This window comes from Neopsephotus bourkii, unplaced genomic scaffold (genome assembly GCF_033783945.1).
Source record: "Neopsephotus bourkii isolate Nb327-2 ecotype Australia unplaced genomic scaffold, CSIRO-AGI_Nbou_v1 NB_962, whole genome shotgun sequence".
Lineage (NCBI taxonomy): Eukaryota > Metazoa > Chordata > Aves > Psittaciformes > Psittacidae > Neopsephotus > Neopsephotus bourkii.
The window spans coordinates 1,046,950-1,074,403 of NW_026901456.1; the positions used below are offsets into that span (position 1 = coordinate 1,046,950).

At 40.7% G+C, this 27,454-nt stretch overlaps 1 protein-coding gene across 5 annotated transcripts in view; it reads right to left on the reverse strand.

Annotated features, from left to right (window-relative positions):
* Nucleotides 1-27,454, reverse strand: part of APP (amyloid beta precursor protein) — a 207,962-nt gene that overhangs the window by 147,277 nt on the left and 33,231 nt on the right. For all 5 annotated transcript variants that reach the window (XM_061358980.1, XM_061358982.1, XM_061358978.1 and 2 more), the window contains exon 2: nt 23,843-24,010. In XM_061358980.1, the coding sequence (XP_061214964.1) occupies nt 23,843-24,010 (168 nt within the window). The remainder of the gene's footprint in view (nt 1-23,842; nt 24,011-27,454) is intronic.

Genomic DNA, 27,454 nt, shown 5'->3' on the forward strand with positions numbered 1-27,454 from the left:
AAATAGGATTCTGATCTGTGAGAATAAAGACACACTTGGTTGCTTTCCTAAGGAGAACTACCACTGTAGAACCTTACTGAAACAATAGGATTGGGAGAGGAGAGGGGGAAATCAGTGTTTCGTTTTTTACATTTGCCAAACCCACCTTTTTGGGCTCAGGTTAGTACAGTGGACCGAATTCTAAGTAGTTAACAGAATTTGTCAAGAGCACACAGGGACAAAGAAATACAAAGAACCCTCCTCTTCTGTTTCTACATCAGTTACTAAACTCCTAATTTCTTTTGACAGCTCGCACAAAGCTCCGTCCACCCTTCACAAGAGAAAACAGGCTTTGGATTTCATTATCAATAGGTTAATGCCAGCAGTGTGCATGCACTGAGGAAAGCTCCCTTCACTAGACTTACATAAGGTATTTGCTCTGAATTGAAGTGGGACCTACTTAGTGGCACAGAAAAATGAGCCTCGCATTTATTTTTAGTGTCCCTAATGAGCCACTGCTCTTTCTAGAGAGTTAGGGCAAGCAGGAACAGGAAGTTACAGGAGATCCAAACTTCCACCGTTATTGTAACTTGCTTGCAGAGTAATTCCTTTAGTATATTTCAAACGAAACAGTGGAAGAAACAGAGATCAACATAATCTAAAACTTTTAACTGTCAATCAAGTTATACCTTGATCTTAATTTACTTCCATTTTCATTACTAAGCTTCCCCTATTACACCAACTTCAGAAACAAACATCTAACAGCCTCTGCACTCAGGCTACTTAGTGTTTAGTGTAATCTTGTTTGCGTTCTTGTTTACCCCTACCAAGCCTGGTGACAAATGGATTTAGGACTCAAACATAGATGTGCTTAAGGAAAGAAAGGGCATTTTAATCTATCTGCATACAAAGGTGTTGATAGAGTAGTGACAATAAACTAGTCAAGTATGTTATTACCTAACAGGAGAACAGGGATTATTTGGAAACAAATCTAGGAAAACCAAAAAGATATAACCAAGGAAAACATTCAAACAAAGCAGCGTACATGCAACCACCACCACAGCCACCCCTGCCACCTGCGGAAGCAGGACCAGCCGGGAGGCCTTCTGGCACAGCCTACACAGGGGGGTGCACACACTGGGAATGCCAGGCACACACACTGGGTGGGGAGACCATTTCAGGAAAGTCCAGCTGGGCCAGGGGATGACAGTCACTAGCATGCTATGGGCAAGAAGCAGGCATTGCTCCCAGGTGCATGGGGAGGTGAGGCCCTCCTGGAATACCAGGCCCAGTGGTGGGGAAACAGCTCAGGGTGACTTGGATGAGGATGAGTTGAAGAGCAGTGAGATCACATATCCTGCACAGAAGGACCCAACTCCACAGTCCATTTAGTATGGCCAAGCTTGCCTGAAGCTTACAACCACCTTCGTAAATTTAAGGCTTGTGAGCGTCTTGATTTACTGCACTTGGTTGAGGGTGGAAGGGAGCTCTGGAGGTCCCCTGGCCCTACTCCTCTGCTCAAGCTGTCCAGACAGCACTTACATATCTCCAGGATGGAGACTCCACAGCCTCTCAGGGTAATCCTTCGCCAGGGTCCAAACACCAGCATTAAACTCAGCTGAAATCTCTGAGCAATACTTCTTTTTTATTCAACTCCCAATATATGATTATACAAGTAGGCTTTTCTCTACACAGTCATAAACACACAGCAAATGAACTCTGTACATCTTGATGCGATCCTGAAGTAATACTTGAGCATAATCATGAGGCATAGTCATCTGCGATACTTTCATTTACATTCAAAACCATAGTATTTCACCTCTTGGTATTATTCATTACACCTCTCATCATCTAGAGTAACTACAACCATTCAGAATATTGCTTCTTTTATCATATTTTCAAATCAATTTTTGAAAGTTTTACAAGGTTAGCTGATGACTAGTTTAGTGGAGCTATTTCAATTTACTGATGCATTTTTTTTATTACACAATTAGAATAACAATAGAAATAAGTAAATACAAAACATGCAGTACTATTGTAATATATATGGTTGGAATCAGTGATACAGATTTATTCTTATTTCTACTTGAACTTAAAGATCTTTTCCTTTATATTCCAAAAGCAGAATAATCCTAGGGAAGAGATCAAGATTCAGTTTCAGAACAACAAATGATGGGAGTTACTAATGGAGTACAAAACACACATATCCATGCACTTGCAAATACACAGAAGCACATGCACTCCTTGTAAAATACAGGGTAGTGTTACACTTAACACTAATTTAAAAAAAAGGAAGAAAGAAACATTATTTTAGAGTAAAGAATGTAAGGCATAATCAGGAACGGGTGTCTATCTTTGCCATCAATTTGGAACAGCAGAGAACCTGGGCAACAGGCAAAACCATTTTTTTTTTTTAATTGAAGTGCAAAATTAACGTGTAATGAATTGACATTTTTTATTTAAACACCTTCTTTTTTTTTTCTCCAAAGTGCATACTACATCAGGTTGAATGCTGCTCCAAATCAGAGATGTGTTTTAGTTTAACTGCACAAAATCCTGTATCAGTCTGAAGTGGACATATTTTTCTTACTATAATTTCCTTCTACCCTCTTTCTTTATCCTTCTATGCTATGAGGAAGTAACTAGGTGGATGAATGATGGTAGAGCAGTAGATGTGGTTTTTCTTGATTTCAGTAAGTCATTTGATACTGTCTCCCACAGCATCCTCATAGATAAGCTAAGGAAGTGTGGGCTTGACGATCAGGTAGTGAGGTGGATCAAGAGCTGGTTGAAAGGAAGAAGGCAGAGAGTTGTGGTCAATGGTGCAGAATCTAGCTGGAAGTCTGTGACTAGTGGAGGACCTCAGGGGTCGGTGCTGGGACCAATGCTGTTTAATATTTTCATCAACGACCTGGATGAGGGAACTGAGTGTACCCTCAGCAAGTTTGCTGATGACACTAAACTGGGAGGAGTGGCTGACACACCAGAAGGCTGTGCTGCCATTCAGCGAGACCTGGACAGGCTGGAGAGTTGGGCAGGGAGAAATTTGATGAAATTCAACAAGGGCAAGTGTAGAGTCTTGCATCTGGGGAAGAACAACCCCATGTACCAGTACAGGTTGGGGACTGACCTGCTGGAAAGTAGCGAAGGGGAAAGGGACCTGGGGGTCCTGGTGGATAGGAGGATGACCATGAGCCAGCAATGTGCCCTTGTGGCCAAGAAGGCAAATGGCATCCTGGGGTGCATTAGAAAGGGTGTGGTTAGTAGGTCAAGAGAGGTTCTCCTCCCCCTCTATTCTGCCTTGGTGAGGCCACATCTGGAATATTGCATCCAGTTCTGGGCCCCTCAGTTCAAGAAGGACAGGGAACTGCTTGAAAGAGTCCAGTGCAGAGCCACAAAGATGATTAAGGGAGTGGAACACCTCCCTTATGAGAAGAGGCTGAGGGCGCTGGGCCTCTTTAGCTTGGAGAAGAGGAAACTGAGGGGTGACCTCATCAATGTTTCCAAATATGTAAAGGGTGTCAGGATGATGGAGCTAGGTTTTTTCAGTGATGTCCAGTGATAGGACAAGGGGCAGTGGGTGTAAACTGGAGCATAGGTTCCATGTGAACATCAGGAAAAACTTCTTTACTGTGAGAGTGACAGAGCACTGGAACAGGTTGCCCAGGAGGTTGTGGAGTCTCCTACGTTGGAGATACTCAAGGCCCACCTGGACAAGTTCCTGTGTGATGTACTCTAGGTTACCCTGCTCTTGCAGGGGGGTTGGACTACATGATCTTTTGAGGTCCCTTCCAACCCTTGGGATTCTGTGATCCTTCAGTTGTTTGCTGTACCTAGCCATGATATCGTGGCTTAAATTAGATCACACATTTGGTTTCTAGACCTTCCTTGACCCTCAGCTTCAGCACCTGGCACAGCAAGACTTTGAAGCCAGCCTGAATTCAATCGTAACACTCAACTCCTACTCTCCCAATGTCAAGAGTCTGCTCAGTTTCTCTGCAAGCATGATGTCCAGTCTCTCTGAAATGTGCCATTGAAGAACTGGTGCTAATGCACCCCAGAGCTGACAGGTATTTACGAACTGCCATTCTGCTTGAAACCTGTCTCAGACAGTCAGTGACAGTATCTGTATTAAAAACTAAATGCAAAACTGACTAGCAAGGAATATTCATACAGATAAAATAAATGAAGAAATTACTGTTGCAAATAGTCAGAAACTAATTAGGGTGACTTTAGCAGTTGCACCTTTAACAACTCGAATCATCTGAATGACTTGATTTACTTAAAGAAAGGGGAAGATAAGCAAACTAGGATACACTTTGCATTACACACAGACTCTCCCTCGTACTCTTGTCCCCTACACTTCCCCAAGAAAGGAAAAAAAGCCCAACCAAACAAGCTGGCCTGTGAGTAAGTTTACTTCCAACTAGACTATGAAACTTTGTACTACGAATATTCTATACTTACACTATCCATGTTACTTTAACATTGAGAACTGTTCACAGAAATTATCAGATGAGTCACTTTTTAAAACAGTAAACCAAAGTCACAGATGTGACACAGGTAACTATTTATCTCTGTGTTTTAGGTGATTTTTCTTTACCACTTCAGTGAAGTAGTCTGTGAACAGCTACTGTGAGCACAGCATAGCCACAAGTGTTTAGGAAGACTGTGGTCTTAAAAGGGTTTGTGGAAAACGTCCTTTGACAGGGAGCACATCTGAAAGACAGCTAAATAATGCTTCAACTATGAAAAAAGCCTTCAGTTCCAAATTAACAAACTATAGCTGGATCAAAACAATTTCTATTTCTTTCTAGAGTGTATCTTCAAGTAAATAAAAAAAAAAAATCCTTCTGCAGGATTTTCCTGTCAGAGGGCAGAAAGCAACCTACATGTTCAAAACACAGAAAGAAACAGAAGAACAGCTCCTTCCCAGTGTCTGCATTGGTATGTTACTGAAAAGCAGCAGCGAGCAGACATGCTGAACTCATTTTCAAGTGTTTGGCATGTCCACACAGAGAACACAGTAATTGTTCCTGTGGGTCCATGCACAATGTCGCTGCAAGCCTTCCAATCCATGACTTCGGGAGCAGCGATGCTGCTGAGTCCCAGCTGTCCCGGATCAGCTGCAGCAGTAGTGTTATCACATGAGCAGCAACGACACAAGCACCGCCAACCCTGAATAAAATGCCCTGTTCTCAGTGTTGCAGCCTTGTATTTGCAAAATAGACAGATATATGCAAGTTCTAGTTATTATACATGTCTCATGTCAAAATATTCTAGTTTATTGCTGGTTTTTACAAACACTTTTTTACATTACTGAAGAGGGTCTCGGCATAAGGTAATTTTCAATCTTTATTCAGTAAGATTTAAATTCCAATTGGGACTAGGGAAGCAAGAATTTTTAAAGAGTGGTGGTCTGGGATTTTGTTTGGGATTTATTTTGCTGTTGTTGTGTTTGCTTGGTTGGGTTTTGTGTTGGTTTCGTTCTTGTTGTTACTCAGTACTGCAAAGTCATGTAATTTAGAGACTAAAAATTATCTCAAACTAAAAACCTCCATGAAAAAAAAACAAACCCATGAGCCTCACAGTCTTGTGGAAATACTCTCCCTTAAGCTCTCTTATTTATAAATAAGGAAAAATCAATCACTGTATTGCACACACATAACACATGCAGCACACAACACAGGCAATGGATGCTTATTCCCTTTATGATCCAACCCATTTCAACCAGCTATCCTAAAGTTTTGCCTGTTTCTTCAGCAGCTGCTGGCCCAAGGTATGATTTTTAACCCTTGCTTCCTGTGCACCTGCTCTAGCCATAACTCTTGGTTAGGCCTGCAGGCTAACCAGGCAAAACAGCAGCCACTGTAACACTAAAGCACAGTAACCACTGGTACATCAGCTCTGCAGTCCTCTTGCACAAACACAGAGATGTTAGAGGCACAGGCATAACCCCTGAATTGAATTACAGAATCACAGAATAGTAAGGGTTGGAAAGGACCCTAAGATCATCTAGTTCCAACCCCCCTCCCATGGGCAGGGACACCTCACACTAAACCATGCCACCCAAGGCACTGTCCAGCCTGGCCTTGAACACCTGCAGGGATGGAGCATTCACAACTTCCCTGGGCAACCCATTCCAGTGCCTCATTGCCAAGCAAGGTGGAGGGTGGAAGTCATGCAACCTTCAGAGAGATTTTGACACACCAACACAAAAAACCCCATGCTATGCGTGGTCCTTGATCAGAGTAACAACTAGCACATGGGTGTGTATCAGCACTGTCCCCAGACTACAGCCAAAACACAGCACTGCACCAACTGCTAGGAAGGAGAAAAAAACCTAAAAATAACTATTGCAGCTGAACCCAGGACATTCTGGCACTGACAGCGGTAGAAACGTGAGCTGGTTTTGGTACAGTGGCCAGTTGGGTTGGTTCACCCATGCGAAGCTTCACAAGTACACAGTCTCTTCTCTTAAAAATCCCTAATGTGCCTTAACCTGGAATTTCATGGAAGACTGCTACTTACCTTGTAATTAAAGCATTCAGAAAATCTGCCAGATGTGTGATAACCTACTCAACCTAATTCATGCACAGAGCCCTGTGACTTAACTCAAGACTTAACACTTGCACACTGGCTTTCTCTGGGTGCTTTCCTCTGCACACAGGCAAGACTGTGAAAGCAGAAGTAAAGCAGCACGGTCAACCACATTTCAAGTCCTTCATTTTATAACACAAGTATGTTTGCATGCAATAAGGAAACCAAACCAAAAAACTTAGCTCTGCCAGGCAAATTCCTCTTACCACATCAGGTGTCTAAAGTCTCTCCTGTAATTATGAAGCATATCCAGCTCCTCATACTGCAAAACCTCAGAGTAAACACAGGTGGACTTATGGTCTCTTCTAAACTGCTTCCCTGTCCACCTTAAGCACTTACTGGTTTAAATACTATGAGCACTTCTAGCTCTTTGTAGCAGAAGTTTTTACTCACAGGGAGACAGCAAGGCCTGCTTTGTCTTGCCACCGTACGCCTGTTCACAATTTTACTCCACTTGAGCACAAACACAGAAGATGACATCTGCCTCTTACTCTGTGGCATCGCCAGAAGCGATTAACAGTTTGGGGTTTGGAGGGTTCTATTTTGTCCTTTTTTGTTTGCTTGTATGTTCATATTTTTTAATTAAAGTTATGCAGGAATAAGGTTAAGTATTACAGCAGTGAGATGGAATAATATCTAATGAAGTTAACAGGATATTTTTATCATATACAAAGGATATGGACTCCTGTTTTCCCAAGAGGGAAATAACAAGCAGCCAGGATTAAAGATAGATAGATAGATAAATAGATAATAAATAAAAATCTCCTCTTTTAGTCATGATACAAGATTTCATCCACCCCATTCCTTCTTTATGGATTAAGGGTTGCCTGAAGCACTGTGTCCCCCTATCAAGGAAAATGGGACAGTGTAAGTAACTAGAGAGCTTGGGTTGGGATTTTCAGATTCTCCTGCAGGCTACCATCTCTCCAACAGTGCATGTCAGTGGGAAGAAGGTAAGGCACAAGGAAGGAGCTGGCATCAATACACGTTGACATCAGTATACAAACTGACAATAATCTGTTCAAGGCAACCAACGCACAGTTTTACACAGGTGTTTAAACAAAACTGTGCTGGCTACAGTACCAGCACCAAAGGGACTGCAATAACGGCTTAGCTACCTGATGTTGGAGAAGCAGTCCTTAGTAGGACTATTCTAAAAAAAGCAAATATTAAAAAAAATAATAAAACAAAACACACACACAAAAAAAACCCCAACACAAAACAAAACAAACAAAACACAACAAACCAAACAATAAACACCACCACAACAAATAACAAAACCCCCAAACAACAGTCTGACCCGCCACTGTATTTTCATTATGAAGATGAAACGCCATGTCACCTCAGGCATGATAGTGTTTCAAGGGCCAGCAGGGAAAGAAACAGATTTTGCACCACCCATTTCCGTCTAAACCTGGGGTGCACTACTAAAGGTATGAAATGAAGCAATTTAATAGCTTTTTGAAAATAACTACATGTGGAAAGCTACAAATTCCATTTCCCTGGGTTTTGAAAGAAATAATCAATAAATATGAGCTATGATACATATTTTAAATCATCAAATTATCTACCTGAACTAGTTTCAAGAGCTTCACCTAAAGAAACTTCCCACCTGTCTGTGAAACAGAACATATGTGACTGTAACCAAGTTGTTAGTTATGCTCCTTGAGTACATCACAGTACAAAATATGCCTAAGCAGTAGCATAAAAGCTATAAAACTATACTTGGAAAAGAAATAAAATAATTGTCCTCTATTCGATAATTTCCAACTTCTACTGCTTACAAGATTACCTACTTTATGTCAAAGTTGTCTTCGGAGCCATGCAAGAACTGTCATAAAGTAACAGGCCTGGGAACTCACTTTTAATAATCTAATTAATTTATGCGTTGTTGAGTTTACTGGGGAAATAGCCAAAGGGTAATTTATTAATCTAGGAGCCTAGATTCAGTTGTATGCATGCCCCAAGAGACAAACGTGGCTGTGAGTTCCCTTTTCATGAAATCAGCTTCAGGCTCTAGTACAAAGAATGTGAAGTGGTGACATAAGGTCATATTCTGAAACTGCTGATGTACTCCATTATCCAGAATACAAGGAAACCATGCATGGTTTAGTTCTGTAGTGAAAGGAATACAGAAAAAGTCTGGGAAATCTGCAAATTAGAAACAGACTACCTGATGTTCTGAAATACAGCTTGAACTTAAAAATCATAATAATAAAAAGAAGTCGAACATGAAGAAGGAAGCTAAAGGGAGCACAGCTGTAGAAAACATTCAGATCAGTTACATTTCTTGTTTGTGAATGGCAGAGGAATGTGCATTCAGTTTTATATTTCCCTGCCTTGGTTCTTCAAGAAAGGATACCTACAGTGATTATGTCAGTAGCTCTAGGATGACACTGCACTTTTGTTTCCTCTTAAATCAAGCAGCAATGTTTTTCGATTATTCTTGTGCTTGTGCATGAAATACACATTATATAGACTACAGGTTTAAAATACAAACACAGTATATTTAGTATTCGAGCTCTTAGAACAGTTGGTCCACAGTAGTCAACTGCCTCACCACTGTCTCACACAGATATAGTTATTCTGCCTGCAAACTGCTCTCTTAGGACAGCAACCTAGAGAATACATGTCTGAAGATAAATCAGGTATTTCTTACTTCCGTTAGCAATATTAACTATATATCAGATTAAATGAAGTTCATAGTCAAAGCTCATCTATAGAAACTGTCTCTTAGGCGTTTTCTGAAGCCTTATCTACTCAAGGGACCCACAATTTCAAGCCACTACCAAGACAGAAATTAATTTAGTCTTTAACATTTCACATGCGTCTGTTTCAAATAGGAGACTGTAAAATAACAGTGTTCCAAAACTCAGACAATCAATTTCAGTACTGCAATCTGAATGTGGAATAAGCTGCACACAAGTACTTCAGCCTGATTAGATCCACATGGACTTATTCAGTATTTTAGTTTACACTTGCATTATTAATCTGGAACAGTTTTCCAGTGTGAAAGCAATGGAAACCTCAGCAGGTTGACACAAGGAAGAAAAACTGCTGAGAAAGCAGCTCGTACACACATGGTGCAAATTCTGATCTATATGGAACAGGATCTACTGCTCATGTCTTTGGTAACATGCATGGAGCATTACTTAATGTCCAATAGGATATTAGGGAATTTTCATTAGCCATTAGAAGTACTATGGCTCTCCAGATCCCCTCGAATTCACTTTTACTCATAAATTGCACTTGACAAAAGAAGGGAATGGAGAGGCATGTAACAACTGCCACCTGCAAATGTCTTTGTAACAAAGTTTGGACTGGTTGGTGCTTCACTTCCAGCTGCTAAATTGGACTGAAAATCAAACTAATCCCAATTTTCTGCTAAATACTGTAGCTGCTAAAGAAATAAGCTGCCATCCTGAGTCCATGAAGGATGTCCATGTGGGTATTTAAACAGGAGAACCTCTCAACCATCTCGCCTGTTTGAAAGCAAAGCAAGAAATGAAGCATGCATCATCATCTGTGCTTTACCATATAGTGAAGCCCTACCATCCTTCTTCTCCAACAGACTTCCAATCCGTCGGACAGCATGCGCACACCGGAGCAACACTGGTAGTGACAGACTGAGTTAGTCTTAGATCTGAAACAGAAATCTCCCACGGCAATTCAGCTGCAGAACACTCAGTTTGCACTCTTTATTAGTAAAATCACAGCACCTTATTACTGTTTTCTCAGAATGAAAACCATTGTAGCAGAACACACCCCCCACCCCCTGCTGCTGCATTACTACAAGAGACCCACCTGGCTTGGTTTATTTTCGAGCAGAAAGAATACACGAGGTGGAGCTCAGAGCCCCTCAGACCCCCACTCCACCACTGCATGTTTTCAGCAAGCCCCACTACTCACAGGCTCCAACTTCGTCCAACAGCAGAGGAGAGAACAGGGACCAAAGCTTTTGAGTAGTCTTTTTACTTAACAGGTAACGAACATTGCTGCAGAGCTTCCTATTGAACCTCACAGACATGGGAATGGTTCTGACAAAAGCTGACAAATCTTAAATATGTATATAAGCACCAAGTCTAGATGTACACAACACTCCCAGTCATTGGCCTGTCTATAGGCATCTGTGCCTTTAACAGAAGCAGCTCAGAAGCATGTAAACCAAAGAACAAACTGTCTTAGTGCTCCATCCCCCACCAAAAAAGAAGCTAAACATTTTCTTGCCAGCCTTCTTCCTGCAGTCTGTTCCCATACAGATGGCAAAGTGTTTTTTGAGGCCTTGTACTGCATGCTCCACTGAAGTCAATGGGAACCCTGACACCAACTTCTCTAACAGAAAGATTGAATCCACCAACTCAAAGAAAGCCAGAAAAGTGAAAAGCTTTTTTTGTTCTTTTGCTTTCCTTCTCCTACAAAAGAGCAATCTCAAAAGGATTAGGAAGGTTGCCAAATGGAGGAAGCAGAAGTGCTTCAAATTGCTCCCAGTGACTCAACTGACCACAGTGATGTTAATCCCTAGAGAACAACACTGCTGTGGCATAACATTAAGTCCAAACAGATCCAACAAAACTTCCACACCAATCTATGTAAGACCTTATTCTCCAGCAGAAATGGGACGTGCATTTGAAGGTGCTCAAAAGCAAGATGGGTAAAGGGAGCATTAGTTTATACTTTAAAAATCCAAGTTGATTCTGAATCCCTGAGACGCACTGATCCTGAATTTTTTCAGGACAGAGTAGGAAGGGGTGTAATCCTGCATCTGTTTTCCAATCCAAAATATTGCACAGTCGGAACATGCCCATGCACATGTCCTTCTGCGCCATGCCTCTCGCCAGCAGATCTCCCAACCCTCTCACATCACAGGTGAGCACCCAAGAGCAGAGCAAGCATCTCAGCCAGATACTGTCATCAAGTCAAAAGGGCAAATCTCAGTCCACGTACTATGTGAATCAAGCTATACTAGCTTAAGCACGTACCATATGAAACATGAAATTTAAAAAGTGATGTCTACTTCACGTAAGTAACAGTGTGAACAGGTTACTGGGAGCACGACACAGCTATTTGCCAAGCTTTAACTCCCACCCTGGGTGAACTGCTCTGTTACTAGAAATCTGAACCACACTACCTCAAGTAAGGTGATCCTAAAGCATGATACAAAATTGGCTTCTACCATCTCCGAGTACATGAGGGTGGAATAAGTAAATACTACTATCATCTTAGCACCAACTTTCTGAACTTCATATACCTCAAGCTTGTAGGAGACTTTGCTTTTGAAGGGGACAGCAATGAGGTGTGCAATAGGATTTAATTTCAGTTGAAGCTTGTATCCCATTCTCACAGAGACGCAACTGCCAAAGAAATACAAAGACATGACCATAGAAGATGCTCTACTGTGTTAAAAAGACTTAGGCTTCAGACTGCAAATTCGGTCATTCCTGACTGCTGGCATTCAAGTTGGTTTCCTGTCTTGCTGATTGTTATTTTTAAGATACACTGGGAAAATGGTATGGTAGCATTAAAAACCAGGAAAGAAAGCAGGACCCTGATTGAATATGCTTTAAAAAAGCCAGTGGAGAGAGCAGGCCTGCATACAGCATCAGTCCTGTTTCTGCCTGAGCTTTTCGTTATCCCCATGCTGGACGTTAGTGCCCTCTGCACAGATGAAGAGTAGGTTCCTCTAACAGGCTCCTACCAGGCAGCCACACAAAAACCTTTCACAAAGTAAACACTGTAAGAAAACCTTCAGTTACTTCACTCTGACTGCTGGTAGGGGGAAAGAAAAAATAATTGGGGGGGGCGGGGGAGAGAGAGAGAGAGAGAGAGAGAGAAAAATAGGACATTTTAGTATGATGCAGATTAACATTTCCCATTCTGAAGCTAAGAAAACAGAAGCTACAAATGCCCAGAAGAGGACACCACATGCTGAGTACACTGACTTACAAAAGGTGTTGATGGAATCTACCAGAGTCCACTATCGTTTCTTCTTGTTCACTGTGTAACAAGTCCCCAATTAATCAGTTGCTTGAGGCAACTAATTAACACGTAACTGTTGTGGCTGCATCCAGCTAAACACCTCAAACCCAGCATATTCTGCACAGGAGAGGCCGGCAAAGGTGTCACGGAATAACAAGGAATAACAAGGAGCTTCAAGTACCGTTTGACAAGTACTATCAAACTCAACCTTTGGTATCATGCTCTTCATCATCAAAAATGTTTCCTATAACAAAGTGTTTAACAGACTGGCACCATGAACAGCAGCTCAGTAGGAAAATGTATTTTTTTTTATATTAACTGCTACATGAACAATTCTATTTGGAATCATCAGGGTAATCCCAACTCAGGTAGCAGTAACACAATCAGGTAATTTTTCTTCTTACATGATCCTCCAACTTGCCAATTCCTTAAAATCCAGAAAGAACTTTAAAAGCAAGTATGATAATTTATCATATGTCTCTTCTTTCACTTTTGTTTCAGAGCAAACAATACATGAAGCTAAATTAAATTACTTAAATCTTTTGCACCCTTTCTCCAACAGGAACTAAAGTTCACTGAATTGGAGCAAGTAAAAGTAAGTAAATCAAGTTTGACCTTTCCATACTTTTTCCAGTACTTCTTGATGAAAAGGATTTTCAAGCTGATGAAGAAACAAAAAACCCTTAACACTCTGTACTGCATTGGCTCACTGTGAGAGAGATTACTTCTCACCTTGCAGAACTGCACCTACGCTTCTGTTGAAAATTTAGGAAATGAAAAAAGGCAGATCAAAGCTTTAAAAGCTCTTATCTTCAGGATTATGTTATGATGCAATCTATTACTGAACTCTGGTTTAGCAGTTTCTGTTGTTCAGCAGAGTAACTACTTCAGAGATAAGCGTGTTAATTTCTTTGGTACTCATGAAAGTGAGACATAAAACTAAACTGAAGTTCCTTCTCCAATGACAAATTTAAGCAGCAAAGTCAATGTAAGGATTTACAGACTTCAAATAGTTCTGTATCAAACCCCTAGTGCAGTCCAAGCAGTTCTGCATCAACCTATTGCCACAGCCCTGTGGCAACCACCATGCTGACCCTCTAATGCCCTGTAAATCAGCCCAGAGCTTCTCCCTCTTCTATGACATGGCAACAGTGTGATAAATACATCCCATTAATTTGCAAATATTTAATCCACTTCTGCATTATGTTTAAGACAGGATTTATGTTTGGTAAAAAGCAACAAAGAACCCTAATCTTAGAAAAGAGCACAAGACTGATGCTCCTGAGAACAGCCCACTCAGGAGTTAGGACTCTACATTTGATACAGAGGGTCCATATCCTTTTTGTCAAAATACTTATGGCAGGCCTGTGGCGGTAGAGTTTATCGCGTGATCCAAGAAAACTCCATTTCAGATCAGATAATCACCACAAGGATATTGCATATGTCAAATTTCTCAGTCTTTCATTCATCCATCAGTTCTTTTCTGTCCTTCCTGCTGTCATCAACCTGACTAAAAATACCAGCCTTGTTCACATTTCTTCATTTTCACCTGCCTTCTTTTTTCTCCTTTTCTGCACACATTCTGGTATTTTGAATCTGTTTGTTCTCCACTAATGGCCCTACTGTTGCCCAAAATTAAATCATGGAGCCACATTTGCATCTCTTAACATGTGGCCTGGTCTTCATTACAGGCTTGATTTGACATCTGTCTTCTAGACCTAATAACACCCTTTTTTTCCCCCCCCATTTAAATTGCTCCTGTTGTCTTTATCTTATCGCCAGAGAAAACTTGCTGGGGAAATTTGGGGATTAACTGGATGTGTTCTTCTGAAAACACATAAAGCCAAGAAGCAGAAAGATGCAGTGCCTTCAGAAACACCTAAAAAGGTTCTCTTTCCCCGGCTGTTCAAACACTACAGCAAAGCCATCCTCTGGTCAGCTGTCATAAGAAGTCCTGGCTTTCCCTTTCCACCTCCTTTGGTGAGCTGGATTGAGAGAGAAACTCATGTATTTTTCTGTTTGTTTGCAGGGTTTAGCTTTGTGCAGTTCAGCTCCCTAAATTTCCTGACTGCAAGATCAGACATATGCTAAAATCTGGCAGAGCAGAAAGGAGGAGGAAGAGGGAAGAAAACTGACTCTTTCGGCAACAGCATGTACTGCTTAAACTCAACACTTCTGCTAAACAGCTCTGTACCAGCACTCCTCTTAGTTTGGTAAGAAACTCTAAAATTAGCTCACGTAATACGACTGTCTCACAAGAGAGACTGTTCTTGCTACAGATCTTAAGCTACAACAGCTCAGGATCCTGAAGCTGAAAGTATGCAAAAGCGGGGACATTGAAGAAATTCAAAACTGCTTGAATATGGAAGACTTCTTAGTCTTCCATGTTGCTCTGAACCCCAAACCACAGCAGTGCTCTTCATGTGAAATGCCTGGGGTAAAGTAATGAAACCATGATAGGAACACATCACACTGCTGCTCAACAGAGAGGCTCTGATCCATACTGGCACCAGAATCTTAAAAGCCATCTTCCAGACTTTAGCAAGTAACCACTTATTAGCATATCCACTAATGAGTTCCCAGCAATAGCTCAAAATGCAAGTTTCTATGACAATCTCCTCTAAAACACTAAAAAAAAAGGTATACACGTATTAACTTACAAGATATTACAAGTTCAGCTTTAATAAGATCAGTCTTATTATCCTCTTAGGTTCTTTGTTTAGAAGCATAAATGCTATTCCTTGGATGATCCCTTGTGGTTTTTTACTCCTCTTTGATGGCGTATACTGACTTACCAAGCTGTGTGGACAAGCAACGTAAGCTGCAACACTTTACAGATGTTTAAAGACATGCTTATCAAAATAATTTTTTTTTAAGTCTGTAATTGGCTCGAAGAAGGAAAATCAAAATAATACTAAAGAATCTTGATACTGCCTCAAAAAATTATAGTTTCCCATATGCAACCCAAAGTTAAATTTACAAAAAAGTCATTTATTGACCACAACTCTTTGGCAGCGCTCTGTTTCCAGGCCAAATGGAAGAATGGAGTAATAATGAATGGAGGACATGAGATGTTTTAGAAATGCTTATGAACATATAGGACAAGAACCAAATTAAACTGCTTTGGTTTATATTGCAATGGAAACCTTGCGCAGTTTCTTCAAACAACTGGAATTGGGACATCTTGCACATCATTACATTTCCAAGGGGTCAGTGCTCTTCTGACCTACACTGATATTTATAGAAAAAGAAAGCTATCAAGAAAAAAATGTGTATCAGATCATATTTTCTCATATCCAGATTAACAGAAGAAAAAAATTAAACATGGTATTGTCATTACCACACAAGTAATTTTCTTTTTTCTCTCCTGTTAATATATGCAACAGTTAACAGTACCCACAAAATACAAAGCTGATGTTTTAACAGATATGGTGATGCATCCTCTAAACACTTTCCAGCAGAAGCTCCTGTCTTAGCTAAAGAGGAGTCCTTCTCTTTCCTTAGCAAGGGTTTACCCTAAGGTCTCACCCTCCTCAAATAAAAAAAAAAAAAAAAAAAGGCTAAAATTTTGTTTAAACTCATAAAAAAAACCCATGTTATATTTATACAAAATGGGAAAAGGTGGATGAAGCCATCAATAGTTGGTCAGATATTCAGAAACATCTTCATAATTATAATTAAAATTAATCCACAACCACCTAGAACAATCTTCTGTAAATCTATAAAAACAGAGTTATCAGTGGAGTTTTTTAGCCAAAGGTATTCAGTCTTTGGAAGATTAAAGCAGGCACTCAGTACAGCACTACCTAATAATTTTAACTGGATAAAAGCTGACCAGATGATTATGCTCCCGTATGAATTACAAAGTGGTGGTAACAAGCTGCTTGGGCAAAAAAATGAATGTTCTAGAAATCAAGAAGTATTTCTCCCATCCAATCTAGCAGCACTGCCCTGCTATGAATTCAAGCAAGCATCACATTCCAGACAACTTCAAAGCTACACAGCACGAGAAGCTGTCTTTCCTTCTCTATTTTTGCCTACAGAACTGGCAATTGAAGCTATGCGTGTTATGTCCTTTTACTTGCAAAGACAGACTTCTGAACATGAACCTATTCTGTGTGACCAGTCTGGACAGATCAGTCCACTGACTGGCACTAATAAGCTTCACATGCACTGTTACAGTGAAATCAACACATTTGTAGTCAGTGTTTCTGATTTCCATATATTTCGAAGTACATGGACACAAGTGAAACACGGGAGAGCTAAAAAAGCAAGGGGTGGGGGGAAAAAGGAGAAAAAAGAAACCTGCTTCCTTCTTCCCCACAGAAAGAAAACCCCCAGAATCGAGTACCACTACCACCACAACACCAGAAGAAAAAGCAGTAAGACACAAAGTATACTCCCTATTCACACACACAGTCCTGCACAGAAACTTTTTGTGTCTTTCTGTGTTTCACCTCTTTCTGGTCTTCTGTATGAAAACCAGAAAAGAGCTGAAATCCCTTTAAGCACTCAAAACCACGCAGGCCTCCAAACCCTGCACACAAACCAGCTCTCAGGATCACCAATCCCTAGGAGTCACACTTGCTCCCATCCATCTGCAAAGGTACACTTGCAGATGTTACGGCTGCTGTTTCAGTGCCCTTAAATGGACACAAGTCTGATATTGCCAGAGCACGATTCCTTCCTCTTTTGTCCACTTACTGCTAACACCTCTCCATGACCCAGTGCTAACACAGAAGCTGGATCAAGAAACTGAGCTACCTCTGAAACCAACCCCCTAAGAATAAAAACTACATCATAGTGGAAGCTGTCAGCAGTTAAGAGAGATCCCAGAATGACCTTTAGCAAAAGTGGGATAGATTAGTGCCAAACCATGCAAGCATGGTCTAAAAAGGTAGAGGAAAAGAAAGTAGATCACTAAGGACATTTCCTCCTTAAAAGGGCTGGTATGTAACAGCTGTACATTTATAACACATTTTTCTTTCCTTAAGGTAATCCATCACACTTTATGCCTAATATCTCTTGGGCTTATAATATTATTTACTAAAGGACAGCTGCTACCAGTCCATCTCAGAGCTACATAGCTTAAGATGTTTGGGAGATGTATCTGTAAAGGAAACAGCAGACAACTTACTATGATAACTGTGTCTGTCAGAGGGAAAAAAGAATGGTGAAACACAGCAGTAAAGATCCGCTGTGTTGCCCCCACCAGGTGCAGGAGAGGCAACAACTCTACAGACTTCATTCAAAGCTACACTGCCCTCTCAGAAGTTTCTTGGGCTCTAGTAAGGCCAAGCATTGGACAAGTTGAGCTTCGCTCCCTTCCCTTTGTGTGCAGAGAGACTTGTGCAAGCACGGTTAGCTGGTCCTTCTGTAACCTTGAGGAGCAAAGCCACAAGCACAGAGCACAGCATGCTGATGACAATGTAAAACATTTCCTTCTTGTCTTTTTTATCTCCAATTTAGCAGATTTCTTTTGACATCTCCATCACATGCTATATCATTGTCTGCTAGTTCAACTATGAACCAAAAAAGGCAATAGGGCTACCCTGCGTACAGCCTTTACATTCATGTATTTTAGAGGACAGAAGGAGTAATTGCATTCCTGGCACAAACACTGTGCTGGTGGAACCCGCAGATTAAGTTGAACCATTCATCTAGTCCATCACATCTACAAAATTCAGATTTAATCTAGGAGAAAATGCAGCATCACAGCTTCATTAAACACTGCAGCACACACTTGCTTAAATATATATTTATGCAATCCTTGTCTATTTTCACCCTTCTTCCTCCCTCAGCCTCAAAGCAGAAGCAGCCTCCTTCCACAAGAAAAAATGTGTTGCTTCAAAAAGAGCTGGAAAACTAATCATGAAAGCGGCAACATACTAAGATCCTCATGGTTTTTATTTCTTTGAGACATGCAAAAAAAGGTTTGTGTAGGGAGAAAATGAGAGGGGACCCTTTTTATTTCATTCATGAAAGACAGGCATTATCTTGTAGCATATGCTCCAAGTTTCATTAGCCACTTGATTTGAAATGTATTTAAATTGTACACTACAAGTCTGGGCTAAAAAGCCCAGCCTTCTTTTTCAAGAGGGTTCTATGGTGAGCATATTAAGGTTAAATATACCACCAAGTAGCAGACCCTGCATTTCCAAAATCTAAGCTTCCATTGAAGCAAATAAGAGTTAAGCAGTGGCAGACAAAATGAACTAATTCAACTTGTGCTGTCGACCAAAAGCTAAGTAAAAAAAGACCCCAATAACCAATGCCAAGAGTGCTAATATACTGTTCACCTGAACTTTTAAGCATGAGTGTACACGTCTCAGAATATACCAACACACATTCCTCTTGAAAATGTCATTTGTTTTTCAGGACAATCTGTGCTGCCAAAAATCTGTAAGTTTTCCATGATGTTTCATTAAATGGATCATTTTCCTCAGAGCAAAATGTATGGCTTTTCAGGCTGGTGAATTTAGAGTGGTACAGGTTTACAATTGATTTTGTTCTTCAATACAATGACTATTTGGTTTGAGAAACTAGAAAGAGCACATTATGCAGCCTAGATAAAAACAACATACTAGGATGAAAATGACAAGGTAACATGGAGAGAAACCATTATCAAAGCAGCAAGACCATTTTCATCACATCTCAAATTCTCAGAAGAAAAGATCAAACTATCTTTTTTTCCTTTTTAAAACATCAGTATCCCTGGCAGTTCAACAAGCCTTTAACAAACCTTCAGAAGCTCTCAACAAGGACAAAGACTGGAGAAGGAGGGAACTTTTCCATCAGTCCTGCCTGATATGGGCTCAGGGCAACAAAAGTAAAATAATTATTGAAAATGGTGGTGGTAGTGAGCCACGCAAGTAAATAAAACTGAAGACAGGGAAGTAATCGATGGCCTTTTCGACCCATCTACAAAACAGGGGACTTGAGGACTGCTTTGAAGCTGGGGGCTGTGGGGTGAGTTAATTTCAAGGCCTTATTATGGTCACATTCCAGCTTGTGCTGGATCTGGCTAAGAAGTGGCTTCATGTTTAGGTGAAGCTGCTGGTGAAATCCATGCCATAAACACAGAATATTTGATAAAAACGACAAGAGGTTAATTTTAAAAAGTATTATGCTTAGAGATTAGAAATGTCAACACTGTTATGTCAACAGCTACAATGAATTACCTGCTATCTGAATTTACCCTACTATTTTCTGCTCTACATAACACAAAGATGCAATTAGGAGCATAGCAGCATTCATTATTAATTCTTTTCTTTTTCCTTTCTGGGGAGGACTTTAATAAATACACGTTCCGTGAAAAAATGCTTGTGGATCTCAATGGCACTTAGAAAGAAAGTGGACAAAAGAAATCAAGCAGTCATGATATGGTTTTAGAAATGCCAGGTGTAACACCTGCCAGAGCAAACATACACCCTACATCTGTAAGTTATTCTAAGCATTAAAAAACCTAAGAGCAACCCAAAACGGAACAGCTCCATGCATACTTAAAATGGAAATGAGCACCTCCAAAACTGAGTAGGGAAAAAACATGTATTAGACAAAATGATTTTTTTTGCCAGCTGTATTGTTTTTACAATTCATTTTGGACACCAAGCTCAGCACAGATGGCAAAATGATTTCAGTCCTTCAAGGAACTCATATAATGTATCCTAATGGTGAGACATAAAATTTAGAACATAGGAGTTGTTCAAAACTGCCAATGTAATAAAACATACACCGGTTTGTTCCTTCTGAGTACTCACTCTGTTTAAACAGGGAAATGAGCACACCTAAATTAACCTCCTACTCTGCATATTCACATGACTCTGAAAACACACTTTCCCAAAGGGCAAGCTCCAGATCAGTTTTATGAAAACTGTTCAGCAAGACAAGGAGCTGATGGGCCTTGAAATGCACCTTCCTTCACCATAATGTGCCACTCCAGTGCTTGAATATGTATGGGTGGGGGCAACTGGCTTCTTCCACAAAACAAGAAAGAGCAAACTCCAGGTGCAGTGGTCCCTACCTGTTTTATGACATCAGCTAACCTCACCCATCAGGGGCTGTTTGGAAGAAACCTTCCCCAAGGGGCTGGTTATCCAGCAATCGTGTATGGCAGGGTTTTTCCAACATCCCTCCAAAACAGCTGGTACTGCAACGTCAGTCAGGCTTGATGTGAAGTGTCAGCTGCACTCACATCAATGATTTTGGCACACGTGCAGGTGTAACCACTCCCTTTACACTAAAGCAATGTTGCATGGGCATGATCTGCAAGATTCAAGTCCTGCAGCAACCCATGCCATTTTACTTTTCAGCACAGGTACAATTAATATAAAGGCATGCTAGCTCGTTTGACATTAGAAAAACCACTAGTAAACAGTACTTCTGTAACCAGCATCTCATTCGACCCCAGAAAGCCTGATTAGCTTGTATTTAAAGAAGAAAGAAGAAAAGCCATCAGCTTTGGCTGAGCTCTGGAGAATGTGAAGGTATGAAGGCAGAGGAGATGGATGTACTGTGCTTCCACAACCACTTATTCAGTAGCAGAGTTTAACTGAGGTCAAAGAAGTTAGAAGGCAGCGTTCAAGTATCTCCATTTCCTTTCAAATTAGTAACATACAGTCTGAGCTTTATCATCTTTAAACTGTGTGATGTTTTGTCCAAATATAAATTCAGACAGTTCCTGTGCTGCACTGAGCTCCCACTCAAAATGAAGCGAAGCAACAACAAGCCACACAAACCTTTGAAACATGTAGGTGGTTCTGCTTATTCCCCATTCCTTCCTTTCTGCCCCTGCAATGCTCCTCAACTGCTACTTTCTACTTGAAGACTTCAAAATCCACCTACGCTGGCAATGGACGAGGAGAGGCAACGAAGGCAATCTCAAGAAAAAATACAAGGCTCCTGGTGTATCTCTGCAGGAGAAATGTAAGTGCTTCTGTACTCCATGCACCTTGCAGCCCACCCTACCACCCAGGCATCTGGCCTTGCATCCTACAGTCAGTTGCTGGCATGCAGCGGGGAAGGACAGGGCAGAAGAGCCAGGACACCAGCAGTCTCCCACCAAGAAGCAGGAAGCATACTGGTAAGCACAGCAGGAAAGGGTTTTTTTTTAGCCAGATTCCTATGTTTTATAGCACACCACAGCAGAGCTGATCACTTCAGGTTAATGAAAGTACACTGCTTTATCACACACTGATTTTAGCTAATCTCTATGATTATGTGTAAGATGCATACCCCATTTTTATGGAGTAAACCTGCCAGCACTTTGCCCCACAACAGGGTAGAACCCTCTAAGCTATGCTTCTAACTGTAGCTAAAGAGAATCTCTTAAGTTGTGACATGATCATCTAATAATAAGCTAAAGAACTTTTGAGTACACAAATCAAGGCTACCACCACAACAGAGTTCCAGTATTTACCCTCAAAGCCACACATAACAAAGGTCTCGGTTTCTCAAGTCAGGAGAAAAATTCAGATTGGCAAAAAAAAATCTGGTTAAAGCAACCTAGAGAGGTCATTCAGACCTTCCTCCACTCCAGGCAGGGCTTGCGTCTAAGCCAGACCAATTTGCTCAGGCCCTTGCCCAGTTCAGCTCTCCTAGCCTCCAAGGATGGGGACTCTACAGCCTGCTTGGGTGCCTGTGCCACCACATGTCCACTCTCATGGCAAAGACATTTTTCCTCACATGCAGTCAAAAAAATGTTTTCCTTCTTACTCCCTTTGTAATCTACCAGTATGAGGCTGCTACCTTCTGACTGCTTTTGCTTTCCTCTTCCCTTTTTTTAAGAGGAGTTTTTGAGTCTTGTTTTGGTGTGGGAGGGTTTTTTCTAAATGCCACCCACAATTCCAAAATGACCTGACATCCAGCTGAGATTTCCAGTTCCAAGGCCTCATTTTGGAGCCCTTCCCTACCAGCAGTATTTGTAACTGAATTGCCAAGTCACTGAGCTATTCATGCCTTCAAACCTCCCAAACTTTCTACTCTTAATTCCTGTAAATTCATGTATTTCTTTCTATAGCTTTAAATAGAGACTTATTACCCTATGGACATTTATTAACTGTTTCTCTACTTCCATCTTCTTACTCTTTTCCTCACCTTCAGCAATTTCACTATGCATAAATCAACTTTATATAAATCAGACAACAGAAGGCCCACAGAAACCTCCAAAAGCTTACTAGTGGGTTACCTTTGGTCTTTTAGTCAGTAGTAAACAAAAGTATTAATTTCACAAAGTAATACTCAGTGAAAAGACAAAGCTACTGGTGAAAAATAATTTTAGTAACCATTACAATACAACATTAAAATGAATGCTCTAGACCATAAAGCCCAAACCCGGGAAAAAACCCAAATAAAACACTGCAAGAAACAGAAGGAACAATCAATGGGTAAAAAGACAGGAATAAAGATGCTATGAGAACAGAGATCTGAAGCATGAATTATCTTGCTTTCTAAAGATGCATTTTCACAGGAATTGATTTGACATTTAGGAAGCAATGTAGCTACTGCCATGGCAATAAGCAATAGCCCCTGCTTTAAAAAAAATATAATAAAAGCAGAGGTGGTACAGGAAAACATAAGGACTAAAGCAACTCAAGCCATGCCCTTTTGTTTCATAGCATGAAATCTGCATTTTCTTTTCACATTGTCACACACACTGGTACGAGGTTATCACGGTATCACAGCATGGAGACAAAACAAAATTAGATCCACAATCTGTTCTTAGGACATAAGGGAGTGGTAATAAGCTTCTGCTCTGAAATATGAAATCAGTCATTGTGACTTCATCTGTAGGGCAAGCTTTATCTATTAAGAAAACCTGAATGGATCAGTGCGCAGCAGAGACCAGTAACTCTGGACTGCCCCAGTGTATTCCAGTATCATGGCAGGATGACAGAAGACATGTTACAGCTGACTCTTTCAAGATCAGCCCAGAAAGAACAAAGGCATTTGAAAGAATAAACTGTCACCTCAGCTTTATTCAAAATACTTTGTAAGAAGCTCACTCTGCATATACTATACAAAAATTATCCCCCATGGGTAGAAGACACAGGGACAAAATTGTCCAATAACAGTCCCTGTAATTCCCCCAGCAACCAATTTTTGAAGCTGTTTAACAGCCTCTAGAGAAAGCTTCTTTAAAAAGGACAAAAGACAACAGAGTAGGAGAGAAAGAGGAAAAAAAGGCAAATAGACAGGGAATGTCCCTACAGACTTGGCTCTCCAGCACACGCCTGCAGCTTAGTGCTTCAGGAGAACCACCGTAGCTGTTCCCGAGGATGGGACTTACTTCCTGGCAGTACTGGAGAATCCCTTCCTTTGTCCCAATGCAGGTCTTGGTGCCAGAGGGGTCTGACTCCCACTTTCCATTCTGCACATTCATGTGCATGTTGAGTTTCCCACAGAACATGGCAATCTGGGGCTCTGCCAGCAGCCCAGCATTTCCATCAGCTGGCACCTGCAAGAAGAAGAAGAAACAACAAAGGTTTAATTCCACGCCTGACATTTCAGTCCATCCAAAGCAGGAACAGCTCAAGCAAGTCTGAACCAAACCCTAGGCTTACCCACCCATGGCAGCAAAGGCTGAAATTGTTTGATTCAGGCAGATTTGAGAAGCGTTAATGCAGTCTTCATAGGAGTCCAGAACACAGCAGTGATCCTGCCCCTCTACTTTGCTCTCGTGAGACCTCACTTGGAGTATTGTGTGCAGTTCTGGTATCCTCAATATAAAAAGGACACGGAACTGTTGGAACAAGGGCAGAGGAGGGCCATGAGGATGATCAGGGGACTGGAGCACCTCCCATATGAAGACAGGCTGAGAAAGTTGGGGCTGTTCAGCCTGGAGAAGAGAAGGCTGCGTGGAGACCTCATAGCAGCCTTCCAGTATCTGAAGGGGGCATACAGGGATGCTGGGGAGGGACTCTTCATTAGGGACTGTAGTGATAGGACAAGGGATAATGGGTTAAAACTTAAACAGGGGAAGTTTAGATTGGATATAAGGAGGAAATTCTTTACTGTTAGGGTGGTGAGGCACTGGAATGGGTTGCCCAGGGAGGATGGGCACCGTCCCTGTTGGTTTTCAAGGCCAGGTTGGACAGAACCTTGGGTGACATGGTTTAGAGCAAGGTGTCCCTGCCCATGGCAGGGGGGTTGGAACTAGATGATCTTAAGGTCCTTTCCAACCCTAACTATTCTATGATTCTAACACAGATGTTAAAGCTGTAACCAAACTGTTGCCCAAATACAGTCACCTTATCAACTTGGTTAAACACACAACAATCATTCTTGAAGCATGATTATAGAATTTTATTTTCCACATGTATTCAGTGTACTGAGAGGAAGAGTTCACTAATAATTAACAAAAAAGTAACAAGTTTTCCCCAAGAGCTTCCTAAAAAACCTCACAATATATCTTTTTTTCCAATGTTTAGCACACAGGCTGTATCTTATCATGCCTTATAAAGACCCTGGGTTGAAAGCAGCAGTTTCCAAGTGAGATGTGTCTCAACTGAATCTTAAAATACAGTGGCTGGGATGGTATCAAAATGGGACTGCTAAAGGTCTAGCTCACAGCCAACTATTACAGACTATCATCTACCCAAACAAGCATTAGAACACCCATGTTGATGACAGGCCACCCTAAGTGCTCTTCCTCACCTCCTGTGGGCACACTCCCCAGCACCACCCAGCTGCCTCCCCCCCTTTAAGTGTCCCATCTTCTGGGGTATAGAGCCAAACACCAGAGATGCCCTCAACTATTTCCCAATTACATGCACTTCTGGAATATCTGTGAGCTTCCCACCTCATTATATGTATTTATAAACCACCTTAGCACTCCTCCCCCACGAACCTCAACACTGGTTTAAATCCCTCCCATGGGACTGCAGTATTAAGGCAAACAAGTCAAGAGTTCCTTCTTTCAGCCTTCTGCTCTCCCATGTAGACAACCTCAGAAGGTATAAGCTGAAAGTATTTGCTTCAGTTTTACCATCTGAGAAAACACAACACAAAGACACATCTCCTCTTCAAGCTAAATTCCTCAAGAGAGGAGGAGTCCATAGCTCTCCGTTGCCCCATATGCCCCAAAGGCAAGCAAGTCACACTTGAGGTACAGCAGAATATGCAATTAGGTCTAAATAACTATTTTTAACTTTTAATCTTTAGCTAGAAGGCTTCTCAAGGGGAAAATCAGAAACATTTTAAAAATTAATGAAAAACTGAAGAAACAGAATTAGTCTCACATGAGGTATGCAAACCCTGTATCTTCAGTTTCCCTACTCTTTACTTAAACACAAAACAGGTTCATGAATAATAAAAATCACACCAAGAAATATCGTAGAATCAACATCTAACTACCCTAACACATTAGCTTAGCATTGTTAGTTAAAATGCCACAATTAAGACAAGTTGGGTTTTTGTTTTCTTTTTTTTTTTTTTAGATTATTTTATTTTCTCTTTTTTTTTCGAAAAGAACATTCATTTTCCTGCCCTCAGGAACACTTCTATTGTCACAGATTTCCCTTTACTATCTCAATTTCTCTTCTTCAGTGGAAGGAGTAAGCACTGTATGATTTAACAGTCTACCATCACTGTCCTTCCACTGGGTAATTAGAGAATTTTCCAGTAACCAGGATGACACCTTGTCTGGCTTGCTTTGATTAGTTAAACTATCACAGGCTTACTCCCTCTATCATCTTCAGAAGCTGGAGAACATCTCAAACTTGACACATCTGTATCAAACACTTGCCAAAAATATCCTCCAAATTAATGATTTTCTTTCTTTATAAAGCATCACAACCCTATCAAAACTTCAAAAATAGAAGTGAGTCATTCCACACATGACGTGTGTGAATGTGGAATCTACTCACAGTCAGCTCCTCCACCTGAGGTCTCTATTAAATTAATAATGCAGTAGGAGATCTACTTACCTTTTTTCACTCAAAATCTTAAGTTGTAATTTCATGGAGACCTTCTCTACTGGCTTTGTAATAGGGAACTTTTGGTTATTTTCTGCCTTACCTAAGGAAGGTAAGACAGCTAAAAGTGGTAGAAAACAAAGGGGCCATTTACTTAAAGAGTGCTATCAATTTAGCTCTAACTGTGACAACCTATGACTACTTACAATCTCATTCCCTTCAAAAATTACATAATATCTCCCAGCTTAATGACATTACCAGAGCAAGTCATGATCCCATGTAGCTTTCTACATTTTGAGCTGGCACGGCTACACTGATGAACTGCTCTGCATAGCACTTCTTTATATTGATTAGGACAGCTAAATGTTTCTAATCATAAAGAAATATTGGAGCAATTAAAACACACTGTCAACAGAACTAAACATTTAGATCACAGTATGATTTAGGTTGCAAAAGACCTCTGAGATCATTGAGTCCAACAGTAAACCTAACACTGCCAAATTAAACCAAACTGAAAGCCAAAAATAAAAGGTTAAACTTAGTTGATTTCAAGACAGGTTTCTAGTCTGCATAAGTTATTGATAAGGTAAAACCTAATGAACTATTACTGACTTTAACAGAGACATCCAACAGCAGTTTTATGATGAAGGGGACTGAACAACAGTATTTTGGGAGATAAGGGGGAGGAAGTAGCACTTTTTTAAGAACACATGCACTTCAAAACATAAATTAACAACTCAACAAATGGCAGAAGAGTAAGATAAAACTAAATGTGGTAATTTCTCCCATACATGCTGACATAACATTCTTAAACACACAAATTCATGAATCACTGGTCATATTAAAAGGTATATCCAGCTTAAATAAGCGACTTGGTGAAGAATTTTATGCATCATTCACATTTTCTTCACAGCCAGTGGTTTAATTTATTTACATTCATTTCCTGACAAGAAAAATCATCTGCATTACAATGCAATTAAATAATC